This window comes from Hippocampus guttulatus, chromosome 3 (genome assembly GCF_054856545.1).
Source record: "Hippocampus guttulatus isolate MCC_2025c chromosome 3, RoL_Hgut_1.0, whole genome shotgun sequence".
Lineage (NCBI taxonomy): Eukaryota > Metazoa > Chordata > Actinopteri > Syngnathiformes > Syngnathidae > Hippocampus > Hippocampus guttulatus.
The window spans coordinates 8,783,442-8,802,651 of record NC_141263.1 but is presented as its reverse complement, the minus strand read 5'-3'; the positions used below and the strand labels follow the sequence as shown (position 1 = coordinate 8,802,651).

At 42.0% G+C, this 19,210-nt stretch overlaps 1 protein-coding gene across 2 annotated transcripts in view; it reads right to left on the bottom strand.

Annotated features, from left to right (window-relative positions):
* neo1a (neogenin 1a) overlaps window positions 1-19,210 on the bottom strand; it is a 155,716-nt gene that overhangs the window by 95,058 nt on the left and 41,448 nt on the right. For both annotated transcript variants that reach the window (XM_086106542.1, XM_086106543.1), the window contains exon 2: window positions 3,084-3,407. In XM_086106542.1, the coding sequence (XP_085962668.1) occupies window positions 3,084-3,407 (324 nt within the window). The remainder of the gene's footprint in view (window positions 1-3,083; window positions 3,408-19,210) is intronic.

Here is a 19,210-nt window from a genome sequence, read left to right as displayed (position 1 = left end):
CTTTCATCTATCCATTCATTTCCTGTACCTCTTTTCGTCATGTGAGTCACGGGTGAGGTGGAACCTTTCCCAACTGATTTTTGGGTAAGAAGCACAGCAAACCCTGGACCAGTCAGTAGCCATTTGCAGCGCGTATATGACAACCTTTCATGCATTTACACAGGTCTAAGGATAATTTAGAGCAAAGGAGAAAGCCCATATGAGCATGGTGAGAACATGCAAAATCCACACGCTGAAGCTGAGATGAAAACCCAGCAACTTAAAACGGTGAGCCTGACATGCTAACGAGTAGTACACAGTCCTTGCCCCATTTTAAAATCTTCATAGACAAAACATAATATCCATTCATCCATCCATTTTCGAATCCGCTTGTGCTCACAAGGGTCGCGGGCATGCCAGAGCCCATCCCAGCTGTCTTCCAGCAGTAGACGGGCGACACCCTGAATCAGTTGCCAGCCAATCGCAGGGCACACAAAGACGAACAACCATCCGCGCACACACTTACACGCAGGTGTCCCATTAACCTCCCATGCATGTTTTTGGAATGTGGGAGGAAACCGGAGGACCCAGAGAAAATCCACGCAGGCAGGGGGGAGAACATGCAAACGCCACACAGGAAGGTCGCAGCCGGAATCGAACTCTGCACCTCTGCACTGTGAGACAGATGTACTAACCAGTCTACGACCACCCCACCCTAAAACATTGTATATTAAGAAAATTATAAATGCAGAACTACGCATTATAAGATTGTGTATCAATTTCTATGCACTGACACAACAGTATCAATAGTCCACATTACTTATCATTTAAGTGTGTGACTAAGTGCCGAGGATTACAATTCATACAATACAATAACTTACACATCACTTTTTACTAACAAAAATAAATTAACGTGCTTGTGCAGAAGAAAAACAACACACAAGAATCATATTTTTGCCCATAAAAAAAGCTTTGGACCGAAAGAATAACTATGAAGTACAATTCGTATTTAGGGAGTATAAATGTGTGAGCATTGAAAGCAGGAACTTGTGAAAGTGTGGCAAGGATGGTGCTAATGTGTGGTCGTGACTGTCACGTCTCCTCGAAATCAATCCCAGATATTACCCTGATATTTGTCAAATAGGCTCTGTGCCACGCCAGCCATCCGTGACTTGTTCGGTCATTACATCAGAGAGGTCACTCCCACGCCACCCTCTGTCTCCACCATCATTCCTGGGTCTGATGACGGCCTAATGGCCTGCACTCACGAGATTTAAAATTGACCGTTTTTAGAGGCCACCTGCCTGCCTGCCAGCTGGAGTCCATCATCAAAAGCCACGCTTGTACAAACGTATAAAGTAAAACCATAAATATACTGTTATGAGTGTGCATGTTGCTGAATCAAGCTGATACAGTACATTCATGAATCGTCGTGGATGGAAGGTGTGCCCATAATGGCTGACAGATGCTCCACTCTGCAAGTCGAAAGTGATTGCATCTAACACCCAATCATGGTTGACCCCCTGGCTATGAAGCTGTCTGACAGCGGCGCTCATCTCAAGTCCATATTTGCATTAGATTTCCATGGAGCTGAGAAATGATGTGAGCGCTTCAACAGTTTGTTGAGTCTCCTTCTATGGCTGTTCGGATCCAAAATCATTTTAGAGGTACAGTACATGTTCCTCGGAGCCAAATGGATAGTTATTTTGTCTTTGCTCAAGATGAGAAGTAAAAAAAAAAAAGCATCATGATCGAATCATTGTCATATTGCTCATGTCATTTTTTTAAACAATAACCTGCAGCGAGACGGGCCACTGGAGCTATTACTCAGAGAAAGGGGAACCTATTTCTCCTTCAGCTACACCAGCGCGGTTAAAGATGAAATCAATAATTATTATCATAAAACCAAAATATCACGTAAGGAAGGAACTAAATCACAGAATTACAACCAGGCGTTGATGCCAAACAACCTTATCCGACAGTATATGCCCTGCAAAAGGCATCTCTTGAGTATCTTTAAACCTGCCAGCACTGTACCAAGAGGAAAGCACAGTAAATAGATTGCAGGGCTGCAAATTGAATTTCAGGGCATGACTTGACTCGAAACACCTAATAATCCCATGTCACTCAATGTTCTCACACTTAGAAAGGTGACATTGGGGTAGAAGAAATAGAAAAGACAAATCGGAATCTTTTTTCATGCATGTCGTTTCCATAAAGGCAATGCATTCAGGCTTCTGCTCAGTGGCCCGGCGACCCATTTCAAGGACAAGAAATCAATTATAACAAAAGAAAGCAACTATGGTACCTTTTTCCCACTGACAAAGGCGCACACATTAGAAGCGTAGTAGAAGATAACGCTTAAAAGAAATTAAAAATAATGATGTTCATGGCCTACATTCAAAAGTAACAAAACAGAAGCTCTCTCTCTCAATATATAGTCGCTGTTGGCGTAGTGGTACACTCGCCTGACTTGCGGGCGGGGGCAGCGTGAGATCGGTTCCCACTCAGTGACGGTGTGAATGTGAATGGTTGCTTGTCTCAATATGAGCCCTTTTGGCCGAAGTCAGCTTCGAGAGGCTCCAGCACCCTCTCCCAACCCTTTTCTGGATAAGCGGGGTTGAAAATGGATGGATTGATGAATATATATTGAATTGTCCTGTTGTGCATGTCTTCTGTTATTCAGCTCGTTGTTATGCTGTCCACCTTGTTTCTTTTTTCTTCGAGACAAAACACTTTAAGTTTCAGATAACTGCTGGAAGACAGCTGCAGAAAATATAATTATTTTAGCACTTTTGGCCATGTAATATTATATTAATAAGTTCAGAAATAAATGGCTTTTTTTAAACCTCCCCAGCTAATTAAAAAACTGTTTTGCTTCCTAATTACTACATGCATATACAAAATGTGCTTACAAGCAGCAAGCAGACCTGCTAAACTCAAAATCAATAAGAAAGTGTCAGGTTTCCAGTTTGACAGAAATCTCAGAAGAAAAAGTCACATAGTATTGGTGCAACAACATTAGTAGAACTGAAAGTACAAGGACATGGGGGGGACAAAAAAAGTAATGGTATAAATGTCGACAAGTTAGTTGCCACCCCTACCTGCAACAAAGAGGTGCGCTGTGCGACTCGAAATGGATCCTAGGTTTTCAATGGTGGCCACACACTGGTAAGTGCCCTCATCAGGTTTGTTGTGCTTTGAGTGAACCACATGGGTGAAGAGTAGGGAGCCGTCAGGGAGTATGCGCCGTCTCTCATCTGAAACCAGACTCATGAAGGTGCCATCTTTCTTCCATTCGATGCGTGCTGCTGCGGTTGCATCACTGTGTGCAGAACAGTTGAGCAGCGCAGAGTTCCCCCGAATGGCCACTGTGTCCCGGGGCTCCACCGTGAACCAGAATGGGCTGAAAGGCTGTGCTGCTGATGCTAGAGGGGCAAAAATAAGACAAAATATTCTAAGTTGGACAACATCTCAAACTTTCTCATCATCATACGATCTATTATCTGGTTCAAATCTGCTTTGGTGAAAGTATTTAAAAAAAAACACGTTTTGGATCGAGATATCTTTGTCAACCGCACAAGTCATGGGAAAATGACTGCTTGCTAAATTAAAAAAAGAAAGTTTGGAACTCCATGGCTGGTCATAAACACTAAAAGTTATGTTCCCAAAGCAACACATACAGAGACTTTTCATTATGAAACCACGAGCCCCATTGAAATTGTATGGAAGGACCTGACAAATATTACTCAGACTAGCCTCCCCGGCAAGTTAATATCGCGCCTGTACGCGGAGAGCGCAGTGAAGTTGTACAGACTTTGGAACGCAATTGTAATTTCCTTTCCTCTGGTATAGATGTTAACATCAAACTGAAACGGATCGTCAGAAAGTCTGAAGAAGTGCAATTGTTTTGCATTTGTACTCATCCATTATTCAGCCACCAGCACCTAAGAGTCACACAGTGGTATTGGTTAGACAAATAACAGCAATTGCCATTTCTGCAGGGATGAGGAGAGCCAGCAAATAATTAAGAGTGCATGGAGGTATTTTAATAATGCAGCGAATGGAGTGAAATAAGAGGTGGAATGTTAAACACAGTTTAAACTATGCCGGCTCTCGTCTTGAAGAAACCGCATGTCTCCAAGAGCAGGTGAGGGACACCCAGGGGGAGAGAGGAAGCAGAGAGGCTACGAGCGACGTCAGTGCTTGAGCAATTGAACTTAAGTCCCCTCCCTACCTTGCGGCATCAACTCCCTTGTGTGAGCCAAAGCCAGAAGCTTGTAATGTGGGCTCCATTACGAACCAATATCAATTCTTGTCTTTAATGCACTTAGTTATCTTGAAAGCACAACTATGGGAAAAGTGCTTTAGAAAATGTCTGGAGTGCATTCTAATTTTTCACTTGTACATTAGAGAATACATGCCAGGCAATTCAGTGCTCCCACTAACTAAAGCTGTGCAATCATTTCGATGCTCATTCGACAACGGAGGGGATAGAAGTGCCCCCATTCTTTCGAAATGAATGACTTGATTCCCAACCAGGGTGCCATAGCACACTCCTGTGCAAGGGAGGTTTTTCAATCGCACCTACTTTTTTTCCAACATTTAATATGTATTAAAAAGAAATAGATGTGTTCATCTATATGCAGTATATTGCTCTTTTATTGAACTGTGTACAGTTCTTTCTGAAACATTTATTTTGTGCAATGAAACACTTCGTTTTTTTTCTTCCCCCCCAATTTTGCTGCTCTAGACTGCAAATGTCCCCAGTGTGGGACAAATAAAGGTTATCTTATCTTATCAATCTATGCCAGTGACAAAGTGACACTGCTTTTCTCATAGGTGGTAAAAGGTGCAGTCAACCTGCGTTATCCATCTGCTGGCAATCATACAACAGAATAAGTCGTGGCTTTCCTGTGAGGTGTGTTCACTGAAACCAGCCTAGAAGTCAATTTGTGAAAAATCAGTCAATCAACAATTAACAGTTGAACCTCAGTTCTTTGGTACGTCGATTTATTTTGAACAAAGACTCAAACTCAGATGTTTCAGCAAAATTTTGCAGTTTTGTTAATATGTTGAAGCAATGTTGAAATTATTGTAGATACCGTGACCATTCAGCGAAAGTCTGCACGGAAAATTAGGTGTGTAATGTGTATTTGTTTCAAATTGTGTCAAACGGTACGAAAAGTTCATCTTGAAATATAATGACACAGAATTGTGAGTAAAAACTACAACCTAAGAAAACATTTTAGAGAGGTTTAAAATACTTGCAGGAACAAAAAGAAAAAAACATTCATTAATTTACATTTCAGAAAATCCAGAATATTTTGCAATTCAGCCGATTCATGTTCAATTACACAAATTAAATGCTAAAAGTGTTGGTTCAGAAAGACTGCAGGATGTTAAGCATTAGGATGAGCAAGTTCTAACAATATTACACTGACTCAAAGTACAATCTGTTCAGATCCAGCAGTGAGGGAGCACGGCACCCGCTTGCCTCTGAAAATTAGGAAACACCAGGACGGGCAACCAGTGAGAACGAGGGAGCAGAGAGCGTGAGGCCAGAAAATGAAGTTGTCTACTTGATAAGTATGGGCTGTTACCTCTGTCCCAAATCCACTTTGCTCTGTGTCATTAAAGGTTTCGGGAGCTCAGCTTAAGGTGATGCCATGATATCCTATATGGCGCTCTCGAGCCAAGGCTGTAATACTAAACATAAGCCCATGCTGGGAAATAACGGAGCAAAAGTACATTGGCGCATAACTCATCTAAGTGTCTTGTTTTCCACGGAACAGGCAAGAGCCATCCTTTTGGAAAAACACACTGAAGAGGATAGGGATAAAGAGGGTGTGCTTGCACAAAGACTCTGTTTTGTTCCATCAGTGGCTCAGCAGGAAACCTCCTCCCTTTACCGAGACGCTGTCTGAGCGCAACCATATTGACTACCCTTCTTATTGAGCCACTCTTTCGACAGAATAGACCTCTTTCAAAACCAGTTGACTTTTCTTCACCAGAGTCCCCTCTGTGACCTGGGGTGGAAAACAAGGGCACGCTAGGCATCTTGGTAGAAACATTTCTTCGCACACAAAGCCGGTGCAGAATTGGAATTGCAATTTAAAAGGCTAAAAGGCAATAGAGTCGAGGTCTTTGCTTTTGTTACGAAGCATACTGTGGCCAGGGTTTTTCCTGGCTCAAATTGAGGCAGAGGTGCTACCATCCTTACACCGCGCCATGACGTGCATCTACTGTATTCTATTAATTCAATGGGCTCACTTTCATTTACAGGAAACATACTTTAATTTCAGAGTTAGAATAAGAATATGACTATTATTATGTTAATGAATTTGTATATCAAAACTTGCATTGGAAAATGATGGATTCCTAGCTTGTGTGGCCACTTTTGTTTGAGAGACACAGATGATTTTGAAGCAGCCTTCATGCGCTCTGTGGTCCATGCCCACTTGGGCTGCAATAGCAGGCTGCCGTAAAATAAATTTAAAAAATAAAATATTTCTTAAACTATCGATCTAAACTATATTATTTTAGTTTTTGTAACTTTATTACTTGAGTGTTTTTAGGTACTACCATCTTTAATATACTTTTTCTTCTCTGTTACTTTGTGAATGGCCGTCACCCCATGTCATTTTAATGTGTCCAGCCTGCGGTTGGCTGATGGCTCGCTCACCAGGGAGGCAGCCGATTGTTTGCTGTGTTGGGGCACAGTGCTTTTGGCATAAATAACAGTGCATGCCTTCCTCAGTATGCCTAAGCAAGGTGAATTGATTTAGCCACTGCTTGTCAAAGCCACCGGTTCGTGTGTTTTTAAGACGATATGGAAAGACAGACTGAAGCACGCGTGTAGCCGCACTATTTTGATTTTGACAGTCGCCACTTGTCAGCCTCGGGGCGCTTGTGCTTTTGGCGCCTGTTAATGGGCAGCATTTTTCACTGCCCCATTTTGTTCAGCGGAGATGGCGGCGCTGTTGGACAGTCTGCGTTGATGCAGCAAGATGGATGGCTGCTGGAGCTGAGGATGAGGAGAGTGGAGCGTCGGTGAGGAACGTGGACCCGTATTTGGAACTGAAGAATCGGCGCTCGGAATTGAAGCCGATTCACTTGGGACAGAAGTGAACAAATCTCGTTTTTCGTCAATGGACGCTACAGTTTCTTGTTTACTTTCAAACTTATCTCATAGCAGACGTGTGGGACGCCATGCACGGTTTGAGCATGACGTCTCTGATCCACTGGTGAAAGGACACTTTGACTTTCTCCTCTTTCATCTGTCACGGCTTCAAACAACAAGGCGTATGCAGGAATAGCTTGACTGTCCACGTTTTATGTAATGTCTTGTTATATTACCGTATTTTGTTCATGTTAACTGTGCTGTAAAGTCCTAGGGGAGTATCATTGTAAATTGCAGTACATAAAACAAAACAATGTACGTACTGTACATACATGTATAATACATCTAAGTTGTTTGGCTAGCGATGTAACGATATTGTCACAAAAAAAACCCCCCAGAGGCTCTCTTCTGTTACCTAACAGCAGTGATTAAGAAATAGGACTGGCTATGGGCTCCTATTGGCTCAGCGACAAAAAATATAATTGTCCTTGTAGTTCACAATGCTGTGTTCATCTGAAGCGGGTGAAAAGCAATGTTTTAAAATATTAGCAGGTATGACTGATTTATAGTAGTGATTATTGCTGCAGTATTTCTAGTTAGAAAGTTTAGTCCAAGTGATCAGACCATTTTTAAAAATGTAATTTGCTTTTTTTAATTGGCGTGGCACATTTAAATAAATGTGCTTGTGTGTGTGTGTGTGTGTGTGTGTGTGTGTGTGTGTGTGTGTGTGTGTGTGTGTGTGTGTGTGTGTTTTGGGGGGTCTGTAGAAGCCATAATACAAATAAAATAAACATGAGCAATTGCATGTAAATGTTTCACGAGACAATGCTAATTGGCTGAGGTCATAATTATACATATAGTTCAAATAGTAAGTACATGTAAATATAAGCCCAATGTACATAAACGACCTACAATCACTAATAACACTTAATATTGAGGCACTGACTTGCTAATGCACACACACGTTGTGAATCAACTCAATTTGAAGAAGAAATCAAACGTGTTACATTTCCCTTCATCTGGAGATTAGTGCGAGTATAATGTTGGTGGCCAAAACATGTCTAATTCAAATTAAACTGCACGAACAAACAATATTGTGGCAGTGATTGATATACAGTACGTTACAACCCTACCTTTGAAGGGATGCATGATTGGGAGAACTGTGCCAGGTTTGGCCCTTGTGCTCACTTGAATATTAGAAACATGCTTTTGAGATGACCTGTTAATTTGATAGTCAGTGCTAGGCTTTCTTCAGCTTTCATACACTCATTCCCTGCTTCCCCCTCTGCTACGTCGACCACATCACACCCGAGAACGAGTTAAGTCGCCTCACCAGCGGTCAAGCCACTGCTTTATTTTTCTAACAAAGTTGGATATGTGGAATCTTTAGGCAAGCAAAGAAGCGATTCCTAGGAATTTAATTACTGGAAACCGGTTATCAAAATTTTTGATTCCCAGCCCTACCAGTACTGTACACCACACAAAAATAAAAATAAGTGGCCTGCAGGCCACCCTGACAGCACTTGGGCAGCTCCTTCAGCCAGAGACTGATACACCCGCGCTGCAAGAAGGAGACGTATTTCTCCATTGTGAGACAAATAAAGCTTTTATTGTCTCATCTTAAAGCCTTATCAGTTTCAAAAACTATGACACAGTTAATATAGTTGTATATTTTGACCAAAGCCGAACAAATGACTCCACAAATGGGAGATTGCACAGAAGGATGGCTTTCCTTATGTAAGTGTGAGTAGTTGACTGAGATCCGGGAGGGATTACGCAGTGGGGAAACCTCTCACCTGCTGTGGATGTGATAATTAACCAGCAATGATTGAGGCCTGAATCCGCCCTCTTATCAGCCTCCCCATGGGCCAACAGCGAAGGATCACCCCACTGAGACACCAATGCCGATGAACAGATGCAGAGCACACGTTCCTTTGCTAACGTGAGAAAAATGCAGTGTTCCCCGTACATTATGACGACTTTAAACTGAACTTCAGTCAACCAGTGAAAACCATTTGAATATTTCACACCGATTTTTGATAATGGACACATTGCCTTTAGCCCCAAAGCACTGCAGCAGCTTTCTAATGAGACAGAATTTGCTTCTGAATAGTTCAGGGAACTCTGGGGTGGGGGGCAGGGGGAGGAATACAATTCCATGAAAAAATTGCTTGGTTTCCCTCCAGCCCTGTGATTATCCAAGTCTTCAATGAGTTCATCCATCTGGGGACACTGTTATGTACCTAAAGATGGGGGGAGGGAGGGCACTGATCTGTATCTACAGATGGGGGGGGGGGGGGGGGGGGCGTCCAGGAAGTAGTTAACATGCTGGGCAGATTGAGCCACGTTCCTCCTCTCACATCTGAGACAGGAACTGACATTCATCTTTGGCCATACTAGCTACACTACCCTCGGCCCACCACCGCCACCACCATGATACTAAAGAAAATTGTGAGGTTGTAAAGAGATAGTCTATGGATTCTTTTAAATGAAACCCCCATAGAGTGCTCTCCAGTCCCTGTTTTTTGCAACCATATTCACTCCTCAAAACACAAAAGAAAATCAATAACATTCAGAATTTCCTGCAAATCGAAACGCAGCAATTTATAAGCAATGGATTCCGAAATTATGATTTATCCCATTTTAGCCTCGTCATAAAAAGGAAGAGTTGTTGAGTGTGATGTACTGTACAGTAGCGATCACCTGTCGTCAAATATGTGTGTGTTGCCGTGTAACAGGTAAATTCATTTGTTCAGTGCTAGCGATTCTGGAAGTTGAAAGGGCTTGAAATCAGGTAAACATTTATACAGTGGAAAAACACTGTCATTACTAATTACAGAATCGGTTATTGACAAGAAAGTGCTTTCTATCCGAACCCAGGCTGCAACTGTCTTTATTTAGCCTGTAATGCACCATTGCCCTCTCTTGAAGACACAGATACAAGCCACTTTTTTTTAAATAAAATCGTGAGATGGAAAAGCATTATTGAATTGTATGCCACGAGAGAAAACCAGAGGAAATTGTTAACTATCTGGACATGGCCTGTGATGGATGTAAATATAAATTCCCACACTGGGACAGCACTTTTCAGATAAGATGATTAGCTCCTTCTAAACGCAACGTGAAGGGACTTCTTCATTGCTCGTTTGGGTTATTTTGCAGTGCGTAAACAGCTTCAAAGTGCTTGATGGGGAGGCACAGATAAAAGAGGAGCAGGTCTCTGCATGCTCAAAGCCTTTTGGGGGAAATCATTCAACACCGTCAGACAAGAGATCAAAGAAGGTAAAAATATTCAGGGAGGGAGACTTAATGACTATTTTACCTGAAACCGGATACTACTCCTGAAAAAAAAATGACTGTAAACCTAAAATACTTGCAGACACAGTAGTAAATACATACAGACGGGAGCCAGTCGTATCCAGTGCAACATGGACGTAGTGAAGGAATGCATTTAACGACAGCCAAGTAATGACAACGGAGTTAAGTGTGGTCAGAGGGGTTAAGCGGTAGCACCGCAGGCCAGGCAAAATTACAAAATGAAAAGGCTGTGAGAGGTTTTTAGACATTATTAGTGTCGTGTACAAGATTGTCCAGCTCCCTTTGAAGTTCCCTTTCCGACAAAGAACCATTTTACTCGGTACACGGGCCGAACTAACACACAGCGCTCAACACAGGAATGTGTCTGTAATATACTGCAGTAAGCTTAACCTGTGTCAATTGTTCATTTGTTTTTCCAAAACCAAAAGAGGTACAAAAAAGACTAAATGATGGTGAATAATAACTTGCTTTCGAAATAGTCATTCCAAAAACCGAAATAAAGAACAAATAATGACTCACTTTCTGCTTCCCGAGAACAAATAGAAAATGGAAACAATAGATGACGGGCTACTTGGATATTTGATTAATTTCAGATATGTTCATCTACTGCAATTTGTGTGAACCGGAACATGAACTTTCACGTGACTTGTAGGAACTTCATTTATTTCTATGCAAACTTAGGCATGAAACATCTTAACTTGATGAATTTTGGAGAGATTTTCCATCCATCCATTTTATGGTCCGCTTTATCCTAAGATGAGTCGCGGCGGGTGCTGGAGCCTACCCCAGATGTCTTTGGGCAGTAGGGAGGGTACACCCTGAACAGGTTGCCAGCTAATCATAGTGAAGAGATTTTCACGCTGTTTTGTTTTTCAAGGTCAGACAAAAAAATGGATGAATGCATTGAAAATCGGCGTTTACAAAAAGATTTTCAGTTTTCAGGAAATAATAAGTTGAAAAAGATTCTCGAGTTAGATGCATGAGACTCGCTGGTATATCCGATGTACATAAAGCCTCATAAAACATGCAACCACGCGCACACACATTTTGTCATCAATGTAAAAAAATAGCAGTCTTTCCCAGCTCAAAGAGACAGACCAATCACCATAAGTTTGCAAGATCTACATCTTGCAACAAACTCGTGATAAAATAAAAATAACAGTAGTCTACAGTCGAAAACCCACACTGGAAGCCATCTCATCATAGAAGTTGACAAACCAATTTTTTGGTTCTCAAACTTTGACAGGCCAAGTGAAATGACTTGATTTTCCTCTTTGTGGCAGCCACTTCTACCAAAATGTGCCTCTTTTCGATTCGTTTTGACACCTCTAATTGTGTGCAAAGTTACGTAGTTGTGCTTATCATGTGGGAAATTGGCAACCCCAATACAAGCTCTTTTTGCCTCCGCAAATTGTCCAATTTCTCCCACATTTGCAATGTCAGTGGTTTAACTGGCTTGTTTTAACAGATTACAAGAACCTCTTGAAGATTTCCAAATGAAATAAACAGGAAGACCGGCCACGTTATTTGTAATCGATTTGGCAGTGATTTAACCACAAAACATTCCTATCTCAGCAATTATTAGAACACTTGAGAGTCAGTGAGTTAGATAAACCCTATTTCCGGAATACTGACGGCTGGTACCGTGTGATGATATCGTGCGCGTGTGTGTTTTGGTGTGCACGCAAAGACTGAGCACATCAGGAGGGGTCCCCTCTCGCCCTTGCACCTCTCTATCTGCATGTATGCCTCTCACAATGGAAACATGGGTAGCAGAGCACATGAGCAGTTGACACAAACGTGTCCTGTGGCAGATTTGATCAGAGTGCAGCTGGCGCTACATCTTATCATTCGGCCGAGGTGTGTAAACAGTCTGTTGCTGAGCACAACAGTGTGTAAATGTTTACTGTATTTCAAGAGCGGACGTAACCTCAGCAGAACATTTTGGTCCAGTAGCCAATTCTCCTGTTAACAGCATCAAGTAGTAGGAGCCTTTTTTTTTTCACTCCTGGCGCAAATGAGGGATTCAAATGCTTAACTGTCTCTAAATGTGAAGCTCTCCTGTCAATCTGAACTGTGAAGCCTCCATCAAAGGAGCATCAATAAAAGATGAGAGGATTATGTATTTAATATGCCGCATACACCTTTACTTGGTATAGTGGCCATAAATAATTCACCGGAGGCGAATCAGATTAGCCTGCGTAATGCTGACGCAACACTTTGCTGTCATGTTGAAGTTCTTTCCCAAATAGGCGAGTGAAACATTGGATGGAGAATAGGCTTGGAAATGACGATGAATTGTTTGCATTTTTCTTCATTTGACCCCCAACCCCACACCCTCTCCCTCTCTGAAGCAACAGTGCGTTCCCCCTTCTTTGTTCCTCCCTCCAACTCTGATGTATAATGAGGGATGTTCCCTTAAATGCGTGTCTGCGGATCCGAGGCTGAGACGAGGCAAGCTGCCGAGCAAATAAGTGGCTGAGTGGCAGCAGCTGATGAGCACTAATGATTTGTGTGCAGTTCAGTCTTTCCCCCTGAGGGTTTCATGCACATCACACTAGTCCACCCTTAACACCACACCAACTTAACCAAATGTGCCGAATCCGAAACACAGAAAAATAATGACCTCGTATGTGTGTGTTTTTCAAATGCCGTTTGGCAGAACACCACAGGGGCATCAATACGCAAGTATCCGCTTAACTGTGTGTGGTCAGGAAACATTTGTTCCAAGGGAAAATAGCTAGATAAAATTGAATTAAAATTGAAACTAATTGAAAAGGATATAAACTGAAACTCAAGGCAATTTGATTTTACCTTGAGTCAAGTGCTTTGAGATTACTGCCACAATATTGATTTTCCGTCGATCATTTGCTCTTTGATTCTCCTAGAGGAAAATACAACAATACTTTGTGCATTTTGTGTTTGGCACATTTTGTTGTTTGAGTTTGAAACAGGTGAGCAAAGGCGTAAGCACCTAATCAAGTAAAAAAAAAAAAAAAAAAAAGTGAGCGTAAAAAATATATTTTGTCACACGCATGACAGATATAGCAAGAATGCCTGTCACTCAGCCAACCCCTTATGTTGAATACGAGGTTATGGAAGCCCATGCACCTGATGGAAACAAAATAGCATAGCAAGTGCAAATAGAAAAAGCCTGTTTACTGTGCGTACATCCCTACCGCAGTCGTTAGACTACCGGTAATCCTTTTATTTTCTTGATCAAACAATTAACCTTGGGAGAAGCGGACCCATGCTATGGTAGACGTTAAGCTCTTGGAAAACAAAAACAAAAAGTAACTAAACAAAAAAAAAACAGGATTAGTCACCACAAATAGTTTCCATATTTAATAGCCTCTCTCAAGTAGAGCGCTTCAAGCAGGTCTTTCTTGTCCTCTCCACCACGTCTGAGTGTTTGCTTAAATTATTAATACTGCCCTTGAAGGTTGTTTAGCCAAAAGGCAAGGAGGTAGTACAAAGTACGCAGAGGCGACTTCAGTCCTTGTTTACATGCGTGTGGGGATTATGACTGACTGCTCGTCACCTAATCACCCTCAGTGCTGTCAGTCAGATGTGGTTGTTATGGATGTACTTGTCCAGATGTCATATATGGAGGTGTCGTGAATATAAACACAACATGGTCGGAAATCCACAGCAGCATCTACACACGTAGATTGCATATTCATGGTTGTGTTTTGCAAAAGCTCCGCAAAAGTGGAGGTGTTCAGAGTGAGACCAGCTGGAGTGCAGCGATATGAGGAGCGACATGCAAACTGAAATTAACTTGCAACATTGAGAATAATTATCTTCAAAAGCAGTGACAAATACACACCGCCGGCCAAAAGTAAACAGATTAAAAAAAGCACATTCCAAAGGTGGAGGTGTCGTGGTACATTAAGAAGTGTTTGGCAGGCAATATATATATATATATATATATATATATATATATACACACACACACACACAGTATATAATATATATATATATTTTTTTTAAATGTAAACACAAGATGCAATTTAATCCGCTAGGGGTCTCTGAATGAAAACAAAACATAGAATGATGTGGAACAGAGGGTCAGTTATTGTCTTTTCCACTTCTATAAATAAACAATGGAATACATTTAGGTATCACGGATGGTAATGTGTCCATGGCTGCCTTGAATGGGACGACCTGCAGCAAATCTAAACCAAGGATGGGCAACTGGCGGCCCGAGAGCCTCAAATGATTTTTGAATGGCTGTTACTCATTCTATTTCTGAGATGGAGACTTTGCAGGATGAGCACTTGACTATAACACGGCGAAGCAATCTTTGCCTTAGCTGAAGTCTTCACAGTCATGTTTAAAACGTGCAACCATAGCGAGACATTTACCGAACTAAGGGGAGCAAAAACAAACGAGAATGATTCACAAAGGTACACAAACAACAGAATTTAGATTTTCTTCACAAGAACTGTTGTCAGTCTGTTTGAAGTGCATGAGGAATTGTACCCTTTGTGTCCTCCCAAAATATGGATGCATTTAACACCGTCAATAACTTTGCAAACACGTATGGTGACCTGGAAAAGTGGTTGTCGTGACCTCCGGTGGACTCACCCTGCAGGGGAGACGCACCGGTATTGTTTTCTCTTTACAAAGCAGAGTGAGCTGGCCAATGCTGCACTGTATCTATCATTCAGGAGAAAGTCTGACTATTACATTGGGGATATTGAATGACATGCAGCATGAACATAGTATATTTGATTTTGTAATTTCAAAAAAGAAAAAGGACAATGTGAGTTCTTGGTTACCGGTGCAATATTTGAGTCATATTTTTCCATGCACGAGAACCCACGAAAACAAAAAATAAATTAAATCACAGTATGAGGTTATTTTGTTTGCTTTAAACTCTTTGTTGTTGAATTGTTGGTCTTTTATCCATGACTTTCAATCACTAGCTATGAAGATAAATGGGTTCAATAAAAAAAAAAAAAAAAGAATACATTTGCACAAATCTTGTCCATATTAAAAATGATATTTTTGTCAAATGTTTGTTTGAAAAGTGCACGGTTTTATGTTGCCCCCTGGTAGTGCTGATAAAATATAGTAGAACCTCTCCATCGTGTAAGTTATGCCTACCCCTTATATAAGCCACTTACATCCTGATTGCTAATAAATAAGCAGGGCGAGATAAATTTAAGGCTGGCCTGCTGGCCCAAGGCCAGTGCACCACGATGTCAGGCCACGATCTAAAAACAGACACTAGGCAGACCGGGTCAGTACACATTTCAAAGTCAGCCGAATTTTATGATGAAGTACACAAAGAGGTGGACGTCTTAGCTGTGAAAATGGTTTTTTGACGGCTTCATTTGACTTGCGACACGATTCTGGATCGACTCCAACTCTTTCACCAAAATCCCCTTTCCAAACACTTCAGCTTTATGAAGAAAAGCAAAATAATGAGAGCAATCTTTCAAAACGCTGTGCGTGTGTAAGCATTCGGAGATATGCCAACTGTAGGTTTTCCTGATAGCGACATCCATTTGGCTTCTTGTCATGAGCACAGACAACACCAAAAGGTAATGGAAGAGCCAGTGTGACAGGGATTATGGAAATGGGAAGAAAAGCAAAATGGTGCAAAGCTTGCATTGCGACTGTTGCGCTGCATGAAAACCGTATTACAACACACGCCGCCAAACTGAAACCCTGTAAAAGAACACCAAGGCAAATATCTGAAAACATCCATTACCCAGAGGCTCGGAGTTCTCGCTTTCAGTTTCCACTCTTTCGACGAGGCCGCATTTCCTGTCATATGAACCTGTTTGTACATGCCTTTGGGGATGGGATAATTAGCTCAATCTATTTTAGGGATCTGCTAAAGCACTTGCAAACGGTGCATCACCACCGCTAAAGTTTGTACAAGAGGCCTGAAAAAACAGAGAACCCATTTTTAGCGAAGGGTTGCTGTAGGGTTTGAACACTATTTTCTCCTTTTTTTTTCCATTTTCGAGAGGAGGAGCATCTGTCGTGTTGAAAGGCAGAGGTGATAATTAGACTTGGCTCTTTTGATGTGAAAACTACACCATCATCTGTTTTAAGGATGGCCCGCCTGACCAGCAAGAGCGATCCAGACATAGCCAAGATATTCGTCATATTGAATCTCAGACAGTCATATGAATTTACATAAAGCCTTAATTTGGAAATTAATTAGTAAACGTGCCCTCTCTTTAGGATCTTTACAAGTTGAAAGATGCCTCTGTACCGAGGGCATGCATGTCTGACATCACAGCAAGGACATACTATTGATACAGAGAAGAAAAACCAGACATCGGGGGGGCATGCAGTCCATATGAAAAGGTGTAAGTCTTGATGACAGACCCAGTAGATGTTCTGAAGAGTACAGCTTGTCAAGTCAGCAGGGGGACAAAGGAATAGGGCTGTCTGGGACCATGTGGCCACACCCTAGGGGCCCAGCCCATGTTCGCGCTCCCCTACACAGCCAACATGGTATTTCCTGCAAAATCATGGGGGCAGGGCACCGGGCACACCACATGATGTATTTTGGGCATATGGCTTTAGTCTTCTGGGTTCACCCAGTTTGGGATATTTTTCCTTTCGACTTTCACCCAAGATAATCCTTCTGGGTTATTGTGCATTATGATGTTTACTGTTTTTATGTTAAAAGTTGAGTTGAGCAGGCACCTCCGTGGCCAAACAAAGTTACAAATCATAGCTAAAAATATATTTTTAAACAAAGTACTGTTATGCCAGTACAATACTGACAGTCAAGTCCTTTCTTTTTGTCCTTGTTCATTCTTTGAAATGAACAACAAGCACACACATTTCTTACGCACTTTGTAAAAAACAAACGAAAAAAGACTTCTTGTCTTGACAAGACATGCATTCCCCCACCCTCTCTGACCGCATCCAGGCTAACATATTTGCCTACTACTAGCCTGTTGTTACTTGATGTGTGATTGGCCAAGACACCAATCGGCAACAGAACAGAGCTGCTAAAAATATCTGTTGTCTTAACCAAAGACAAAAACAACTAAGGACTGGTACACAAATAAGGATTTGTTTTTTTAATCTGAAAAGATCTTTTTTTTTTTTTTAAAGCTGCGAGAGAAATTCAGGCTTTTAACAGTTTTGGTCGAACAGTGTGTGTGGTCTGCGATGAAGATCTCAACAGAGAACACCACACAAGATTCTGTTCCACCACCGCTAGAATCCAGTCCTATGAGGCACTACTCGTGTGATCGCAAGTGATTTCCCAAACAACAATACGAGCAGACACTTCCGGGTATGGCGCCGATGGTTGCCAAGTGTTTTCGAAGAGGACCGGAGGCAGGAGCGTTGTAACATGGTAATGTCGGCAAGAAAAGACTTGCTTTGAAAATACTTCCAGCCGTCTAGAAAACACACTTGTATACAAAAACAACGACATTGGGTAGGACATGTTTTAAACTGTTTTATTTACTGATGCTTCCTTGTACATCAGTCATAAAATCTGCGATCCGAACTGAGTTTTTTGATCCGTTGCATCACCAATATCAAGAGTGGAGCAGCGGGAAATTTGCTCACACTTAATTGTTCATTGTATGGCCCTAAACAGCCAATGAAATGATTAACACAGATGAATAGTGTTCAGGCACAATTCAAATGTGATACTGTATTCTATTTGATGAGCCTTGACTGCACCTTGGTACGGAAAGGACAAAATCGAGCACTTGATGGTTATCGCCAGCATGAAGGGCTAATCACACAGGTCTATATTGCAAATGTTCATTAGGGGTGGGAGGTACGGCGGGGGAGTGGCGCTCTTGTATTGTTGTAGAAATCAAATAGCGTTGCCATGGTGACCGCCGAGCAGTGGCAGCCTCCATGCAGTAACCAGAGAGCGCGGACCCCTTGGGACCACCTCACCTCCCTCCTCTCTTACCGCCAGCGTGTTTATAGGAGGGTCACAGGTATCCAACTTGGGATGTATGGCAATGATCAAAAAGTCACCCTTAAAAAGGCACAGTCCATTGGTCAGCCCTTGTCATTTCAAAAATACATTCAACATTCATTTTGCAGCTAGAACTGAAATGTATAGAGCCATAACAAGAGCTCAAGCTTGTTGATAGACATTTTGGCGAAATGACAGTCAGAGGGGGGGAGGGCAGGAGGAGTCCCACAATTCCAGGCAACACAAAATAAACAGTTCCGTGTGTGCAAATGTCCATGTGCGTGTGCACTCACACACGCAGCACAACCCCCTCCTCGAGCTAACACAGGTAGTATTGTCTGCAGCGTGGGGCGCTGCTGGCAGCAAGCCAGCTGAGCCGAGTCACTGGGCGAGTCCTGCTCCAGTCCACTGGCTTCACCGTGCCAGACTCAACAGATCGCTCCAGCTCTTTAACTGTTTCCTATCCATCAGGTCTGCCATCAGAACTGCCCGACGTTTAAGTGCTGCGACAGGATTCCCAGTTGATATAACACAGCAAATATTGTATTTATTACTTTTACAAACCTATCACAGTTGACTGCATGAGTTCATTTGGTTGATTGCACCCATGGTGATTGATTTAAAAAAAAAGGAGACTTTTGCTCCAAGGGACCCCAGACAAGACTGCTGTTTAACCACTGAGACCATCCCAAAGGAGTCGAACGACATCCTTTGATTCCAGGGACTGTAGAATGTTTCTCCTTCTGTAACGAGTACCTTCAAAGGCCCTTTGTTCCTTTGTGGCAATGTCAAGTCACTTAAAAAAAAAAAACTGAGATTACACAGGGGAAACATAACGATACCCAGACAAGAACAAACTACATGTA